Source organism: Haemaphysalis longicornis, unplaced genomic scaffold, assembly GCF_048455015.1.
Source record: "Haemaphysalis longicornis isolate Haplotype H1 unplaced genomic scaffold, Haemaphysalis longicornis Haplotype H1 scaffold_10, whole genome shotgun sequence".
NCBI classification, from domain to species: domain Eukaryota; kingdom Metazoa; phylum Arthropoda; class Arachnida; order Ixodida; family Ixodidae; genus Haemaphysalis; species Haemaphysalis longicornis.
Window position 1 is genome coordinate 51,511,211 of NW_027526204.1, and position 17,920 is coordinate 51,529,130.

At 45.7% G+C, this 17,920-nt stretch overlaps 1 protein-coding gene and 1 long non-coding RNA gene across 3 annotated transcripts in view; one reads left to right on the forward strand and one right to left on the reverse strand.

The window, feature by feature from the left end:
* LOC144158519 (uncharacterized) overlaps positions 1 to 17,920 on the forward strand; it is a 77,110-nt gene that overhangs the window by 30,117 nt on the left and 29,073 nt on the right. The gene's annotated exons all lie outside the window — the stretch shown is intronic.
* LOC144158517 (uncharacterized) overlaps positions 1 to 17,920 on the reverse strand; it is a 32,330-nt gene that overhangs the window by 3,739 nt on the left and 10,671 nt on the right. For both annotated transcript variants that reach the window (XM_077689422.1, XM_077689423.1), the window contains exon 4: positions 7,912 to 8,038. In XM_077689422.1, the coding sequence (XP_077545548.1) occupies positions 7,912 to 8,038 (127 nt within the window). The remainder of the gene's footprint in view (positions 1 to 7,911; positions 8,039 to 17,920) is intronic.

A 17,920-nucleotide genomic window follows, 5' to 3' on the forward strand; every position in this document is an offset into this window, starting at 1 on the left:
TGCCACAGGATCTCAAACCCGATGATGCGAGATGGCAAGTCCTCCTTGTATGTCTTCGTCATGGAAATGCCATGCGGTCTAAGCCCTTCAACTTTCAACCGATGTTGCGTGCCTGCTTAGCTCTTCCCCTTGATAAAGCGTCACTGCTATTTTCTGCACTTTTCTGAATCCAGTGCAGCGAAATGCTGACATTCTCCGTCAAAAATTATAAAATAAAACACTGCCTTGGCCACTTTGAGGAATGCCGTAAAGAAACCAAGTGTAGCTTCGATGTGGAAATGAAGAGATTCGTTAGTGGAGTTTCCTGCAACTTTTATAATTAAAATGTCAGAGATATCACTTGGAACTGCACAAAGGCTAAAGCAAGGAACAAAAAAAAGCTACTCAAAACATCTGAAAACATCTGTTTTCCCTGATGTCCACAAGGTTTCCCACATGCTAAACAAGAGGGCAGAATATGCTGGCATCAAAGTTGTCTTTGTTGCGTCGAAGAAACTTTGGTCTCAGCTGACGCATGAACTCGGAAGAGCTCATGGGTGCCATTTGTTCACAAAACAAACACCTTTCATACTGCTTCAGAGCAGTGTTGTGTCCGACATTTTCCCCACATGTAAACAGATGATTTACGTCAGATAAGGGACTGGCTAAATGATAAAGCCTGTAGACATCAAAACTCCTCCAAAACTGGCACAGGCAATCAAGCAATAGTACTATTAATACTCCCATGTTTCGCCGCATATGGGGGCGCTCACCTACTCGTCAAGACACGTGGGTTGCAAAAGCTTCTGAATGGCACCAAAAGGAAGAAATACACGGGGCATAGGCATAGCCATAAGTAAGACAATTCTGCAAGCAGGGTGACCTCAAATTTACTAAACATTCATCGCCTTGATGCTTTATAAATTTGTCACCCATATGAGTGACTGACTTGCGTGCTTGTCCCATTTCTTGTCACGTGCAAAGCTTATTATTTTGTATTTGGTGTGTTTTCTTTCTGTCCTTCTGCCATAATATACTGCACAGCGTGGGGAAAAAGCTTTTAGAACGTAGTCAGCATTCTGTATTGTCATTTCCGGTTTTGTTATCACTTTTCAATTCTGCTAAATGGCAACCAATTAGCCTAATCCAGTACCACCTAATTCACAATGCAGTTGACCTGTATATGCAGATGAAACCTTTTGCCAAATTTGATGTTACTAACTTTGGCTGTAATCACTTCCATTATAAATGTAAGTTTTTTATTGCAGCCAGTGTTCAGACCTTCCAACCCCGCAGGGCTCCAAATACAACAGAAAGTGCAGAGGTACTAAAATAGCATAGAAAAATTACTAACATGCCTTTGTATTTCTCAGAAACATGTTTAGATGAATAAAATACACAACAAACATCACAAAAGAGGTACAAGATGTTCTTGGATCCTATAATTGGAAGGGCGGGCTAGCATAGTACCGAAATAGTACTCAAGTTCTTCAGGTCTGTTGCCTGAAACAGTTTTACCGTCGTCATACACTGATTTGCCTGGTGGGTACAACTGGCAACACGGGAGATATTACACTCCCGTTGGCTCCTGAAAATAAGAAGGAATTTGAACAAGTGATCCCAAAGCTATGATGAAGTTGGCTGACACACACTTTCCATTCGTGCACCTACAAATATGGAGCTGTCTTTTTTGTGGGGAAATGACGCTATCCTCCAAACAGGAAGTTGGTCACATGCCACATCCCTGAGTTCAAAAGGTGGCTCAGCAATAATTAGGCAAGAGTTTACATCTTGCAAGTTGAGGGTTGGGCTAGCAGATGCCATTGCAGCCTTGGCCTTCCTCAGAAATTCTTTACCAAACACCTGCTCATGACACTATCCCAAGTAAGACTGGGCACACCTTGCAACACGCAACTGCCCAACTGTCTTTTTGGACAAGAAGGCATGAAACTGTGTGCACACCTTTTCAACCTAGCTGAAACCTTTCACTCTGTATTACAATGCGGGAGTGTCAAGACCCCCAACATAACTTTCAAAAGTTTAGCATACTTCAAACTACCATCCACTTCTCGGAAATCAGAGACCACTTGCCACTGCTCGTCAATCCACCCCTGCTTAGTTACTTCAGTGGGCAGGTCTTCCAACTCAAGACAGCCAAAGTCTGCCTCATTGTCGTCCAGAGCAGAATTCATACCTTGCCCTTCTTGAACTGGTACAACCACTGGGAAGTGGTTCATTGGGTACTTGCTATCAGCAAATCTGGCATGTTCAATGGAAGCAAGCCTTGCCACTTCTGCCTTCTTCACTAGCTGACACTTCAGTAGAAATTTCAAAATCATGAAGTATGTTGCCATCACGAAGAACTTTCTTATTCGTGTAAAAACTGCTCCCTTGCTTATTTCTTCAGGTTTTTCAAGCTCTGTGTGGTGTGGCTGCCAATTACGAAGTCCTCGTCATCTTTTCGCCTAAAGGTTTGACAAACTGCAACATTAGCTCTCTTAGCAGGTCGCTAAGCAGTTCTCGAACGAGATGTGCCTGATGGGCTCCAAACTGCTTGTCCCATGCCCAAATACATTCTTATTGTTGGCTTGTGACTGTGTATGGGTGACAAAGCTGCTACTTATGAGTGGTGATGTGGAGCGAAATGCCGGCTCTCTGAGCGATAGTTCTGATGAAGGAAATGGAAGCAACGAGGTACTGGCTGTCATCAAGTCCCTTTCTCGAACCATGGAATCAAGGCACTCAGAAGTGATATCCTCCCAGAATGGAGTTAAAGCTAGTCAAAAACTACTTGAAGAACGAGTTTTAGATATTAACACTAGGCTAGCTGCTGTAGAATTAAAAGTAAGCTCGGTGGAGAGCCTTACACCGACATTCAATCCCTTGTTGCAGAAACTGTGAGCAGCGAGAATGCCGCAATTCAGTCCTGCTTGGATGATCACGGGAATAGGTTTCGACGAGATAATCTTATTTTGCATGGAATAACTGACACACCTACCAAGACGTGGTCCAAAACTGAAGAAAAAGTTTGTGCCTTTCTCGCGAACACATTTTTGCTGCAGCTGAATGACGGGGGTATCGCGCGAGCATACACTAGGCAGATACGCCGCAAACAAATGCCATCCCGTTGTTGTGAATTTTTCTGCGTTCAAAATAAGGGATAATCTCCCAACTAGCCAAACTGAAAAGCCATAGTATAACCTTGGAAGAGGATTTTTGCAAGTCAACGAGTCTTTCAAGAAAAAAGCTCCTTGAGTTGGGTAACTTGAGTGGACAGAAGTTTAACCTTAAGAACAACAAACTTTACATCAACAAAAGTGTAATGTATATGTTGCGCAAATTGACAGTATGTGTGAAGTTACACCCTTGAACATGTCCTGCACCACTAGAAATATCCAATCCTCTTCTGCCGCTGGTGATAATGCATGCTCTTCTGCCGCTGTACAACCCTATCCTGCTACAGTACCACCCTCATCATTGCCTTAGGAAACTTTGGCTGTTCAGGCACAACACAAACAAGACTATTCATTTCTTTTCACCAACATTAGAAGTATTGCAAATAAACGTGATACTTTGCCTGCCTTGATAGGTACTTGCTCAGCTGATGTCATATTAACTGAAACATGGCTTTCCAGTAAAGTGGGCAAATGCGAGTTCTTAACTTGCAAAAAAGGCTACAATGTGATAAAAAAAATTAGAGTGGAATGGACGACAGAGAAACACAGAAGACTGGACGAGCGCTCACTACCAACTAGTTTATTTCGAAACCCTTCTCAGCATATAAACGCCAGTACATCAGAGGCGCGCCTACGCACAGACCAACTGAAGAGAAACCTACATGCGCTGCTACTGATTATGGTATAATAGGCAGAACTCGCTCTCCCGCAAGCACACCGACGTCTGACTGACACAATCGGTGCCCCTCATTTTGATATAGTATGCCTCCAAAATTTCGCATGCCACCGTGTCTTTTCTGCGGCCCAGCACATTCAACTCAAGAAATAAAGGCACGCATTTACACCCTGCGGAATGTGCAGGAAGATGCGCATGGCGATCACTTGTGAGCGATAGCTCTAGTCACGGGCCCGGTCGTTGACACATTGGCCGGTTTGTCCTATATAGGACTTGCCGTAGTCCAGTGGCAACCCGTAAACAGACACCACACAACACAATCCACATAGCGCCTGGTGTGGTACCACAAGCCACATCTTTTTTTTTGCATCGCCAGGGATGCACACACACAACTTCGACAGCTTGCACGGCACTGAAAAAATGACAGGAACATTGTGCCTGCTCACCACCTTCTTAAGGTTATGTGTCACCTTGTGGATAATATGTGGCCTCGTAGCGCTCTTTTGCCTTTCTTTTTCCCTCACCTTGCCTTTTAGTTTCTGCAGCAGGGATTCCGCAGTCGCCATCATAATGGTATTTTGAATATACCCTGATGACCGCAACCTCTGAATCTGTTGATGAAAACTGGTGGGGGCTGCATGGTCGCAAGACTTTTGGAGGCATACTATATCAAAAAGAGGGGCACAGATTGTGTCAGTCACGACATCGGTGTGTTTGCGGGAGAGCAAGCTCCGCCTATTATGCCAAAATCAGTAGCAGCACATGTGGCTTGCTTTTCAGGTGGTCTGCGCAGGCGCGCCTCTGATGTACTGACATTTATATGCTGAGAAGGGTATCGAAATAAACTAGTTGGTAGTGAGCGCTCGTCCAGTCTGTGTTTCTCTGTCCTTGTCTATGCACTCTTTATTTTTTGAAGCCATGAACCAACTCGCCCAACAAAGCATCCTATTAGGCTACAATGTGTACAGAAGCGACCAGCCCGAGCATGTCAGTGGAGGAACTCTGATTACGGTATCAAATGACCTAGTATCACATTGCATTCCCATCACAGTCCCCACCTCTTTGGAATTCGCTTCAGTCAGCATCCGTGTGAACCACAGAGACGCAATGCTCTGCGCAGGCTATCGTGCACCTAACGCCGCAGATCCTTTTTGTGCTGACATGTTTGACTTTTTAAACAAAATTATTATTAGATATCCCAGTGCTCCAATTTTTCTTTTGGGAGACTAATTGTCCCGCAATCTCATGGGATTGCCTCGCCAATTGCATTGTTGGCTAATTCCTTTACAATAGCAGTAGTCCTTGTGCGGCCACAGATGTAGTTTTTGGCTTCCTTCGAAATGGGAAAACGTTTCCTAAAGAGGTTTCCAGCGCGATCAGCAGCCGTGAAGGGAACATTGTGTTCAACAAAGAATGCAGTAAAAAAGCACTCTGCTCGAGTTGTAGTATCCAGATCCGCCCTGCGTACGTACCCTCCAAATTTCCCATTAGAGGCCACTAGTTTCACAGAGTCTTTGCTTTTCATCATATTAGGATGAAGCACAATGACCCAACGACCAGCGCGCACAATGTTCACAAACTACATCCCGTTCACCTTTACACGGCCTCTTCATACACGGAAAATCAGTTCAATAGCAGGCTCAGTGAGTGGTTAAGGCATTGTGCTGCTGTGCACGAGGACGCGGGTTCAATTCCCGGCCACAGAGGGTGCTTTTCTGATGGAGGCGAAAAGCAAAAACACCCGTGTGTAGGAGATTTAGGCGCAGGTTAAAGATCCTCAGGTGGTCGAAATTAATCCGGCGCCCTCCACTACAGCGTGCTTTATCACCTGCATTGCGTCGGCGTGTTAAACCCTACAATCAATCAATCAATCAATCAATCAGTCCAATAGCTGCAGATGAACACTTGCAAGTATTTCTTCATCTCGATCACAGCTTGCACTGGATCATGTGTTAAGCTCTGGAAAAAAAACGTACACAACGCAGCACATGGAGAAACAAAGAAAAGCAAGCAGATTTCCACTAAGTTTATGGTTTTCGGCTTTGGCTCTGGATACAAGCCAACACAGCGCCGCCAACATGGTTTTGCGAAATAGCAGGATGCAGCCAGATTGGATTGTGTGGGCCAACGTTCATTTTGTGCTGTTATCGGCATGCATAGTAAACTATAGTTCTTACTACGACACTGGTAAAAATGTGGTGCAAATTAGGAACTTTACAATAAAATCGTAAAACTTGGCACGTAGGATGTTAACAGGCTGTTTGTATTTTTATTTGTATATTCATTTTTACAATATTTGAATGTGTGAGCATAAACTGACTGAACTGCATTAAAAGAGGGGTAAAAAAATGTGTGCCAATACATCTTGTGAAGGTGGTTGAAAAGCAAAGCTATAAAAACGATACCCACCCATGCGACGTCACGTAAATTCACACACATGGCTCTACAAAGAGCGCCGCATGAGGTCGCGTGACGCTATCACGTGGCATTCAGCGAGAACACGAGGGTAAACCTGCAGCTAGGCTCAGTGAGTACACCGTCTGTCTCCTCCGTTTCCACGTGCGCTCATAGCTCAATTGGTAAGGCAACGGGCTCTCATTCAGCTTCTCTATTCGTTCAAAGTTCTATTCCCGGCTGTGCCAGCAGTTTCTTTTATTTGTTCGCGGGAATTTTCTGTTGACGCCAATGGTCGCGACAGAACCCTTGGCTGGTAGACGTAGAAAGCTTTGCTTTAAAGAAGTGCTCATGCTTAAAGTGGCAATGAAGACAAAATGCAAGTTTGATTCATTCAAAAGATTGCCTCGTTAAAATCATGCTGACACCACTTTTACCGTAAACTTCGCTCAATAAGCTGTATAATAAGGAAAAAAGAGAATGGCCATGTGACCCACTAGCTCATTTCCCCAACAGAACCTATGATGTCATACCAGCCAGTTTTGAGATTAGCGGAGGCCGGAAAGCAAACGCAAATTAGGCAGAACTTATAACCTTGCCGAACAAGCTATTTGTGCTTAAATTTAGGGCACATTCTTTTTATACCAGTAATGGTGGGACAAACAGTGGAAGTTACGAAAGCACATGTAAACATAGAAGTACCAATGTGTACTGCTGCTGGTACTGCGCGCACTATGCTTCGTTTAGACACACAGCACTCCAAGGCTTTCGGGTTGTCTCAGACGACACTAACCGATTGGCGCAAGCAATGGTGTCTCACGTGACCATATTTGTCGAGTGAGCACCATGTTTCACGAAACCATTATTTTCTCTATGAACAAAAACAAGCCAGGCTTAAATACGGTCAAAACAAACCAAAGGCAGAAAACGACTTGCCATGGGGTGGTGGCACCACCTAGGTTGACTAACAGTAAGCAAGTCTCTGCTCCACACCAAACACACGTTTTTGCACAAGAATCAAAATTTTAGCTTAAATTGATTCATTTCGCAGTGAATGAAACATTGCATCCGGACAAGCACTGCGGGCACTATAGAACACAAAATCTATCGAATAAAACAAACTTGTACTTTCTCTTAATGGCTCCTTCAAGGAAAAGGGCAAATTAGGCTTATGGCATCAGTTGTGGAAGCTGAGAGGCTTAGCCTGCATGCCTTAACCACGACCGAAACATACGAGGACTTGCCAGTGTCCACCAGACATCAGATATCCCTTGCACTCAGCCCAATTAAGGCTTGTTTTAGGCCTTGGCTCCCTACAGTGTATATGTTCTACACATTAGCCCTGGATGCATGGAACTGACGAGAGAGGGTCAAGTTGACTGGCGGGTTCAGCTTAACTCAACCCCTCCTGCATTTATATGAACTCCATCCAATGAATTCAGGCAAGGGGACTGCAGGAGTTCCAGAGAAAGGAGCCATTCAGCTCCGCATGGCCCTCCAACTCAGCCCGACAAGCGCGTCAACCAACCCTTTGCCTGCAGGTCAAACGGATTTGCCCCGACGGCTTTTCGACTCAGCCCGTCTAATTACAGATGGATGGGTCGAGTGAATGAACCCGCTTTTCTCGACTCAACTCTTGCTCATTAGGTCCATGTATACGGTGCTATTGCAAGCATTGCAACTTACTGTCTGTTGCCAGAACATGGGCGGCAGGAGCAGGTGTGAGGACCAGCTTCCACTGCAATGTCAGCACCATCTCCCAAAGCAGGCACTTTCTCCGAGGCACCAGCTTGAGTTTTGCCCGTATCCCAACCTGAAAAGAAACACAATGGCCAGAGCAGCTCAAGACAATGATTGATGTGCAATCCTCACACTGAATTAAGTAAAACTCCTATATCACTTAAAACAGTAGTCTATTTCAGTGCAACCAGATGGTTGTTCATACTTCAAACCGGACATTTCCAGAAAATGAGAATTGGGCAGTGCTCTAAGCTAATGCAAATCACATATTACGTCTCCCAGTTTCTCTGTGCTGAAGCCTCAGCGTCTCTACAGACATAATTTTTGCTATCGCTATAAGAGAGAGCCCAATTCTACAAGTATGCAAAAACTTTATTAAACAGTTTCCCTCACCAAAACTTTAAGGAAGTTTACTGAGACACGAATATTTCATGAAATCTCTCGTACAACTGGCGATGTGCTCCTAAGTGTGAGGGCAGCAGTACTTTTTCACTGTTGCTGCTTAAAATCACAGACTGAACCGAGCAACCGTGGTTAAATCAGTATGTTGATGAGAACGTATTTAACTCTTTTGTGACCATGCTTATTCAAAATCATTCAATTTGAACGGTACCTTGGGAGCCCCTTTTCATAGTGTTCCAAGCATTGCTGGAACAAGTAAAGCTATTTGGAGTGAGCTCAGAAAATGCCCTTTCAAAATCAGTTTTCTTTTCATTTTTGCAACAAAAACGTGATTTTTGACAAGCGTTTGCATAACCTGGGTGTGGAAAAGGGGCGTGGTATCACACATCACTGCTACCAAAGTGCCCCTAAGTGCCACTTGTAATTACTCTGCATCAGCATTTCGTTCTTGTTATGAGGGCACGAATGGTGAATCGGAAAATGAGTTTTTCACTGTGAGGTTTGCACTGACAGTAATAATCCCTGAAATCGGCTGTAACTGTAAAGCAGTGCCTGCTTGCAAAACTACTGTATGATTTTAGGCAGTTTTATTGTCTTTGCGGACATTGTTCTAAGTTGTGTTGCAGTTCTACTTACATCAGAACATTCGTGAACAGTTTACAACAGTTTCAGTTTCGTTCCTGCATCACGGAATTCATGTGTGGCGCTACTACGCAGTTACCGAACTTCAAGCCTACCTGCCATGGCGCCTTAAGCGTCCGCGACTGATCCTCAAAAAAAGCACGCCCGTCATGATCTCATCCAATCCTAACCCAATTTCTGTGATAAGAACTTCCGATGACATTCAAAAGATAACACCCAGTCACCAGATATCTGTTCTGACAAGGAGAGAGCTTCAAACCGGCCTTACACAGCGCCAGCTGTTTGCCTGCCAGTTTCATTTCCATAGAAGGGTACCTCCGGAGGTCTAGTGTTGCCTATTAGTTGAACTGTCTATTCGGACAGAGTCTCCAATAAGTTTTGTACTGTTTCTTTAAAAAATGTTAGGTGGCACTGCAATGCAGGAGGTTTGCAGTGCTGATCTTTTTTTATCGCGCAACAGCTACTTGGCCAAAGTTTGCAGGACACGATCCTAGTGCTTTGCACTTCATTCCTGCAAGCAAGGCTACAATAGCGAGCAAGAAGATGAGAATAAAGCACAACTTTATGTTTTGAGAGATAACTGACAGTGAACATAGACAAGCATCAACCACGGAGTTCCGTTTTCAACTCCATGCATGTTTTTCCATGCATGCTGGTCCCAAATACTGTGCTGGCCATAAATGCAAAGTTAGTGATTGACAATATGTTTTTACGTTACGTTGGGGCAAATAGGTGCCGCTGATAATGTCAAACCGCCAGATTTCTTCTAGGGAACCACCTGAAATTGCACATTTTGAAAAGGAATTTGGGCTTCACCGCATGACATGGGCACCATGCGTGCTAACGTTTTTTTTATATCTGGCAAACTGTTCCGCACCAGTCGACATTTTTCTAAGGCGTGTTTTTGAAATGTTTCCCTACAAAATGTATATTCTAATTTTTTTAGTTTCGGTGGTTTGTTATACACAACTCCTTTTTTATCATTTTCTTCGACATGACAAAAATTTTGATTTTGATATTTCGTTTCCCAACCATGGTGTATGAAAACAAAAAACAACTGGTGTTATTGGAACGGCCGTTAAATTATCCACATTTTGTGTTCCTGTAATTAGTGCCTAACCAATTTTGTTCCCAGAAAAAAAATGTTTTCTGGGATCCCTCAAAATCGGTGAATTTTCTCGCAGTCCCGAGTAACTTGCAACAAATTTCCGTAATAGGTGAATCATCACAGGACTGCAAGGTAGCACATGATAACTGCATGCAAATCATCCTAAAATCCTGAGTCATTATTTACCCCTTCCCCCCCCCCCCCACGAACCTCACATTCATTGAAAGGTGGTGGGCCATGCTTTTCAAACCAAGCAAAAATTGGAGAAAGGTTAGCAGATACGCATTTTTTGTTTCATCAAGCAAGGCTTCACCAGATATACACTAAGCTTTATCGCCGAGATGTTACTTCGGGTGCAAGAGTTGTACAACAGTGTTTCACTGTCTGTGAAATCCACTAATCAATGCGACAAAGAAGAAATATGAACCGCAAAACTGCAGCCCAAATAAACGCCTTCCAAAGAAAATGCCACTTCTACAACACAACTGTATATACCGTATAAACCGGATTATAGGTCGACCCGGTATATAGGTCTACCCCCTACCTTGAGGTGGGAAAAGTTGAGAAAAAAAAATAATTCGGCACAGAAGCGTACACACAATGTCTATATTTATTTTCGAAGCCCGTCCGTCACTGCCACTCACTATGTTTGCCGAAGTCACTCGTCCGAGCTCTCAGAATCGTCCGAGCATGACTGCTTCGCACTGTCATCTTCCATGCCGTCAGGCGCGTTGCTGATGGAGCACTTCCTGAACGCTCGTGTAACCATGTCATCGGGCAGCGACTGCCCAGAGAAGGACACCCAGCTTGACACGGTCGCAGCCGGCCCGTATGGGTCTTTTTGTTGTTGCCGGCTATCCACTCACTGTACAGTTCGCGGAGCCGGTCCGCGGATGGCCTCCGGAGTGATCGTGAGCAAAGTTCCCAGACGAATTCCGCCACTTTGTTCTTTAACTCGGGGTGCACCGCTTGACGTCCATGGAACGATCGGTTTCGGGGGTTGCACGCGCACAGCTGAGGTTTCCGGCTCCGCCAGTACCGCAGACTTTTCTCCGAAACGCCTAACTGGCGTTGTACCGCCATATTCCCATTCTGCCCGGCGACTCAATCGCCGCCAGCTTAAACGCCGCGGTGAACTGGCGTCGACTGCCGCCACTCATCTCGGAACAGACACGTACAAAAATGTACGTATGCACGTACAATAGACGAGTAAAAGACGAAAAACCAGAGAAAAGCGACAGCAAATAAAGGCCTGATAGTGCGAGAGAGCCGTCCGACAAGAATGGCGATGGTGACCGCTTGCACATTGTTGCCAGATAACAATTTACATTCTGCCAATGACCGCTATATAAGACGAGGGGTGACTTTTGTGCGGATTTTTTTGGAAAAAAACTCGACCTATATTTCGGTTTATACGGTACGTGCCGACAATAGGCAGGAGCCATCCAGCAGTTGAACTGTAATATCCATGTGGGTGCTGCACATCATGATACGATAGCATTGTGATCGATTGATTGATTGTGGGGTTTAACGCGCCGACGCAACGCAGGCGATGAGGCGCGCCGTAGTGGAGGGCTCCGGATTAATTTTGACCACCTGGGGATCTTTATCGTGCACCGAAATCTCGTACACACGGGCGTTTTTGCTTTTCGCCTCCATCAGAAAAGCAGCCGCCGCGGCCGGGAATCGAACCCGCGACCTCGTGCTTAGCAGCGCAACGCCTTAGCCACTGAGCCACCGCGGCGGGTCAATAGCATTGTGATCCCTCATTCTCCTGGCATTCACTGAGGGGTTCTATCTGATGAGTGCGATACCGTGTGTCATTCAAAGATATCCCCCAGCCGCTGTCTGGGCTGCGCTGTCATAAAAATCTGAAAAGTAGGGGCAAATAGCATTCACAGAGGTAATCACTTCGCAGTGTGCATGTGTTTCCGGCCACATGGTGCTTTTACAGATGAAGGGGCTGTAGAAATGAGTTCGGATAAAGCAAATAAGAATTTTGTGTAATCACACCTCACAGGGGACCTTTTTCCTGTAGCCATCTGCACATGCACAGGCTGCTGGTGCGCCAATCTCAGGAGCCACCTTGGGAATATAAACGAACGAGCGATCCTCAGCTTGATGCTCGAGGGCGGCTGTGCTTCCTAGAACTGCAGGCCTTTATTTCCTCTTTTTGGACAGTTCGTGCAAAGTTCGTATGTGCACACAAAAAGGCTTAGTAAGAAAGGAGCAAAGTCATTTGAGGCTGACCATGTAGCGAGCTCATGGCTCTCAGCGAGGGAGTAACAAAGATGCTAAGAGTAAAAAGGCACTTCACCAACTACAGATTAGTCTCAACAATATGCACCTACTGCTGTAGATCCATGTGAAAGGTATCGGAATGATGGGTGGGTGCAGCAGGGACTAAGGACGAGAATGTTTTGTGCACGAGGTTTCCGAGCATGAGACTTTTGCAAGGATGCCTGACTGCCATTCCTTAGTTCGCCGCGTCGGCTGGTAGGATCGATACAGGAAAAAGGTCCCTTGTTTCAAAAGGCTGTGTTCGATGGGTCTCTTTAATCAAATGCTACTGTTATGTAACCTACAAATTCCGTATTTGGCCATGGGCATTATTAATTTTTTTAAACTTATAACACAAAGACTGCGTTCATTTTCCACCTGATATCCCTTGGATGTTGTGGTACAGTTAAAACCTGATCTACCAAAGTCACTAGGAACCGCGGTTTGCTTCACTAAATCGAAAACTTCGTAAAATCGAGGCTGCTATTTTACAAGCAGTTGATTCCAGAAATTCAACTTATTGATTATGAAATGTAACGTGCAGACGCTACACAGGCGATGAGGCGCGCCGTAATGGAGGGCTCCGAATTAATTTTGACCACATGGAGATCTTTAACGTGCACTGAAATCTCAAACACATGGGTGTTTTCGCTTTTTGTCTCATGAGAAAGGCAGCCATTGTCCATAAATTTGATGTCTGAAGGAAGGCTGCAGCTAGAATGACATCGTAATTGTGGCAGTCATGGCGCTCCTCTGCCCAAATTTAGCAATGCGCTAAGAAACCGCAGTAAAAATAAAAGCCAGCTGGGACTTGCCCTAAAGTCATCGCACCCCAGAAGACGCACAGAACACAGCGCTTTTTGTTCTACTACTTCCCCACTGAGCGGAACGTTCTTGGCTCTCATATCATTGGACCACGTAAACAGGGCTTCCTCCCACTTCTCATTCAGGGTTGTCTGAGGTTCTTTTTCTTCGATGCAATTCCAAAGTGGCGCCGATGACAGCATCCTTTTCCTCCAAGATTACGGAAAGAGTGTTGGCCGGAATACCGTGGTCTGCAGCTGCGGGACTGCTGAGTTTTCCTCGTGGGGCGTCGAAAAATTAAAATAAATGCCACGTTATTTTTTCTTCCATCGAACAATATAATCTTCTTGGAATTCGAATGAAGTACATTCGAAATTGTTCCGTTTTAAATATGTCTGTTTTTTAAAATACCTCATTAAATTCGGAATGGTGCTGAATCTATTTCGTTAGTTTGAGCTCATAAAAGCGTTCTTCTAGGCACCTGCGGAGAAATTTGAAGTAGTTCGTTAGATTACAAAATTTGTAAGATCAGGATTCGTTAGATCAAGGTGTGACTAATTTTGCTTATACTTTTTTTAACGCCCCCCCCCCCCCCCCAAATGTGGTGCAATGGGGTTCGCCCCACTCAAGACAAAATCCTGCTGACGCCCATACCATGGGGTTAAAGGGCAACTGCACTCAAAATTTCGACCACGTGAAAACACTGTTCCTGTATCGTATGACTAAAAAGCCCGCGATGTACGAAGTATGACGCCTAAAATGTGCGTGTAATTGCGCCACAAGCGACCAGCAAAAATCGACGATTTTGAAAACGAAACTGGGCAAAACGCGGCCATTACAGGCAGGCGGAAGTGACGTATCAGCCGTTGGCGCGAGCGGCCAGATGGCTTGGCCCCATGGCCTGGCCTGACGGCGCGAGCTGTGCAGACCGGCCAACGCGGCCGGTTCGGCCAGCCAGGAGGAGAGTGTGAGCGCGCGCGTACGGGGGTGTGGGAGGCGCGCGGAAAAGCGAGCGCTTGTCCCGCAAGCACGACACTTTGTGCGCTCCGACAGCAGCACACCGCGTAGCATGATGTCGCGACAACACTCCAAAAAGAGAACCGTACGATTAACAAAGACTCTTCGGAGCCACGAAGGCCAGGCGTACCGGCAGCGCGAAATTCGAGTTTCCTGGATTCTGCCACTGCGAGGCAGGCCGATCGGCCTGGACGGCTGGCATGTCACTTCCCCTAAATGGCTGTTTGCGCGACACGCCGGCAGGTGCTTTGTCGTCTGCAAGGGCGTTATTTTGAGTGCCTGAAACTGAATAACCACACATTGCACAGAGCTACCGGTCGCGTCGCAGTAGTTCTCATGGTACCTACTACACATTTCGAAGGCATTTAGCCAGGGTGAAATTTGAGTGCAGCTGGCCTTTAAAGATAAAAATGAATAAATCTAAAGCAATGACAAGTAAGCATGCCAAAAGCACACTGCGTAGCATATGTAACAAAGCACTAGAACAAGCAGAAGATAATAACTACCTTGGACAGGTTGTTTGTGTAGATCACAGCCACGAGAAAAAATCTGGCACGGAATCAGCATTAGCTAGGGTGCTCTTGGCAAGCACTCCCAAATATTGAAAAAAGTAAGCTAGCTCTATCACTGAAAAGAATATAGAACCAATGCGTCCTACCCGTGATGACATGGAGCAGAAACCTGGTGCCTTACTAAACAACCTGAAACCATACTTAGCTCAGCTCAACAGGCTATAGAGTGAATAATGATAGGAGTAACATTAATAGAAACAAGCATCCTGGATCAGGGAACTTGAGTACAGAATATCACAGTTCAAATAAAGAAAAAGAAATGGGCTTGAGCTGGCCACGTTGATGAATCGACAACCGCTGGACCACCAGAGTAACAGAGTGGATACGGAGAGGCCAGTCTAGAAAGGAAAGGCCAAAAACCCGATGGAGGGATGAAATAAGGATATCTGAGGGCAAAAAATGGACTTGAGCAGCACAAGACAGGAGTGGCTGGAGGTCATTGGGAGAAGCCTTAGTCCTGCAGCAGACCTGAGAACGCAGTTGATGATAATGATGTTTATATTCTATAAGCATTATGGTGTTTTCATGCTGCTTATGTATCCACTTATTAGAAACGTTAATAGAAACAAGCATCCTGGATCAGGGAACTTGAGTACAGAATATCACAGTTCAAGTAAAGAAAAAGAAATGGACTTGATCTGGCCACGTTGATGAATCGACAACCGCTGGACCACCAGAGTAACAGAGTGGATACGGAGAGGCCAGTCTAGAAGGGAAAGGCCAAAAACGCGATGGAGGGATGAAATAAGGATATCTGAGGGCAAAAAATGGACTTGAGCAGCGCAAGACAGGAGCAGTTGGAGGTCATTGGGAGAAGCCTTAGTCCTGCAGCAGACCTGAGAACGCAGTTGATGATGATGTTTATATTCTATAAGCATTATGGTGTTTTCATGCTGCTTATGTATCCACTTAATAGAAACATTAATAGAAACAAGCATCCTGGATCAGGGAACTTGAGTACACAGTATCACAGTTCAAGTAAAGAAAAACAAATGGACTTGAGCTGCCAACATTGATGAATCGACAACCGCTGGACCACCACAATAACAGAGTGGATACCGAGAGACCAGTCTAGAAGGGAAAGGCCAAAAACCCGATGGAGGGTGAAATAGGATATCTGGGGGCAAAAAATGGACTTGAGCAGCGCAAGACAGGAGCAGTTGGAGGTCATTGGGAGAAGCCTTAGTCCTGCAGCAGACCTTAGAACGCAGTTGATAATCATCATCATCATCACCAGCCTGTCTACGCCCACTGCAGGGCAAAGGCCTCTCCCATTATTCTCCAATTACCTCGGTCCAGTGCCAACTGTGACCAATTTATCCCCGCAAACTTCTTGATCTCATCTGCCCATCTAACTTTCTGCCGCCCCCTGCAGCGCTTGCCTTCTCTAGGGATCCACTCTGTTACCCTTAATGACCAGCGGTTATCTTGCCTTCGCATTACATGCCCTGCCAAAGTCCATTTCTTCTTAATTTCTACTAATATGTCTTTAACACCAGTTTGCTCCCTGACCCCCTCCGCTCTCTTCTTGTCCCTTAATGTTACACCTATCATTTTCCGTTCCATTGCCCGCTGAGTCGTTCTCAATTTAAAGGGACACTGAAGTGATATGTAAACATTGCGGGATTACTAGCGCAAATTGTAGTCCGGAGTCCCCAGGCCATGTTTCGACCACTCTAGGCGCGTTTACGCGATTTTATTTAGTAGAAAAACTAATTCGAAAATGCTGTCCTCCTCTCTTTACGCTCGCCCATTTTCTGTGGCGTTTTCGTATGACGTCAGGAGGGGAGGTGCTGGCAATTGGCTGGCTGCGCTACTGCACGGCTCCCCGGCCTTCAGACAGAGTCAGTCGGCCCAGCGTTTCGTCCGCCGGCCGCCGGCGGGTCGTCGCAATCAAGGAGGTTAAAAAAAATTGCTTGGTCGCAATTCGTTCGCTTAGTTGAAACGAAGCCAGGACACGTTTGTGAATGGAAGAATGTGCCTTTTTTTACTTGGTTTGTTTGTACACTGTATCTAGCTCCAAGTCAAGGTCGCTTCACACAGGCGCTGCACAAGCGCACATGCGACGCTTCGCTGACTGGTACGCCAGTAGGAAAATATAAGGCCTCTTGAAGGCGGGAGAAGAGTCAGCGAAGTTAATATAGGTACTAAATAAATAAAATCAACTGATATTTTTACCGTACAGCGTAAAACTAGGGCGCGGGAAGCACTTTTTTGCGCTGGGCGAACAAGAACAGCGGTCAGCAGCACGACTACGCATCTGCGAACGCTTTTCCGTCTACGAAATGCAATTGCTAGACGTGAGCTACTGTGGAAACTCGGGCGACGCTTACTGCACGAGCGCAGTACAACAAATAGTCACCTAAGCTGCTTGAAATGCCAAAACTAAATAAAAGTGTAAACCGGTTGTGCAATATATACCCTATATTAGGAAGCCCTGCGGATCCGGCTTCGTGGCCGAGTGGGCTGAGGCGTCATGTAGATCACCGCAAATGTTTTGCAAGTCACGAGTTCGAATCCCCGCGGGTACGTGCTTTTTTTTTTTTTTTTTTGTAAGTTAACTTTTTTGTTTTCCGCCGATGTTTTCTATATTGAGTTCACCTTTTTTTGGGCCACAACGTTCATGTTTACACGAACTAGTTCACAAAACACGCGCAGACTGGCACTGGCGCGCTAGCGAGTTCTCGTTGGCGTGCTGTTGGCATAAGCACCGACTGCTTGCAGGCAGTGGGCACAGGCCAGAATGAACAGACCCTTGGCCTGGTGCGAACACGCTTTTTACGATACAGGCATGAGGGAGGCAAGCTCCAAATATGGGGGAAAAGCGCATCACATTTGGGCGTCTGCGGGTACACGGAGGGCGTTCATGCACTGCGTAGGTCTCGGCTAGTGAATGCTACGACTACAAGCCGTCCTGGGAGGCTTATCTTGTGCATTTTACAGCCGCCAACATGGCAGAAGCGCGGTACGATGATTACTGAGATATTGAGAATGCCCATCCAACAACGCCATTGGTTATGTTTTACAGAACCGAAACCGAAACCGAAACTTGTTTGATTGCTAACCTTGGGCATCGTCCAATCACGGCGCCCCTCCTCTCAACGTCACAGCCTTAGTTGGTGCGGCCGCC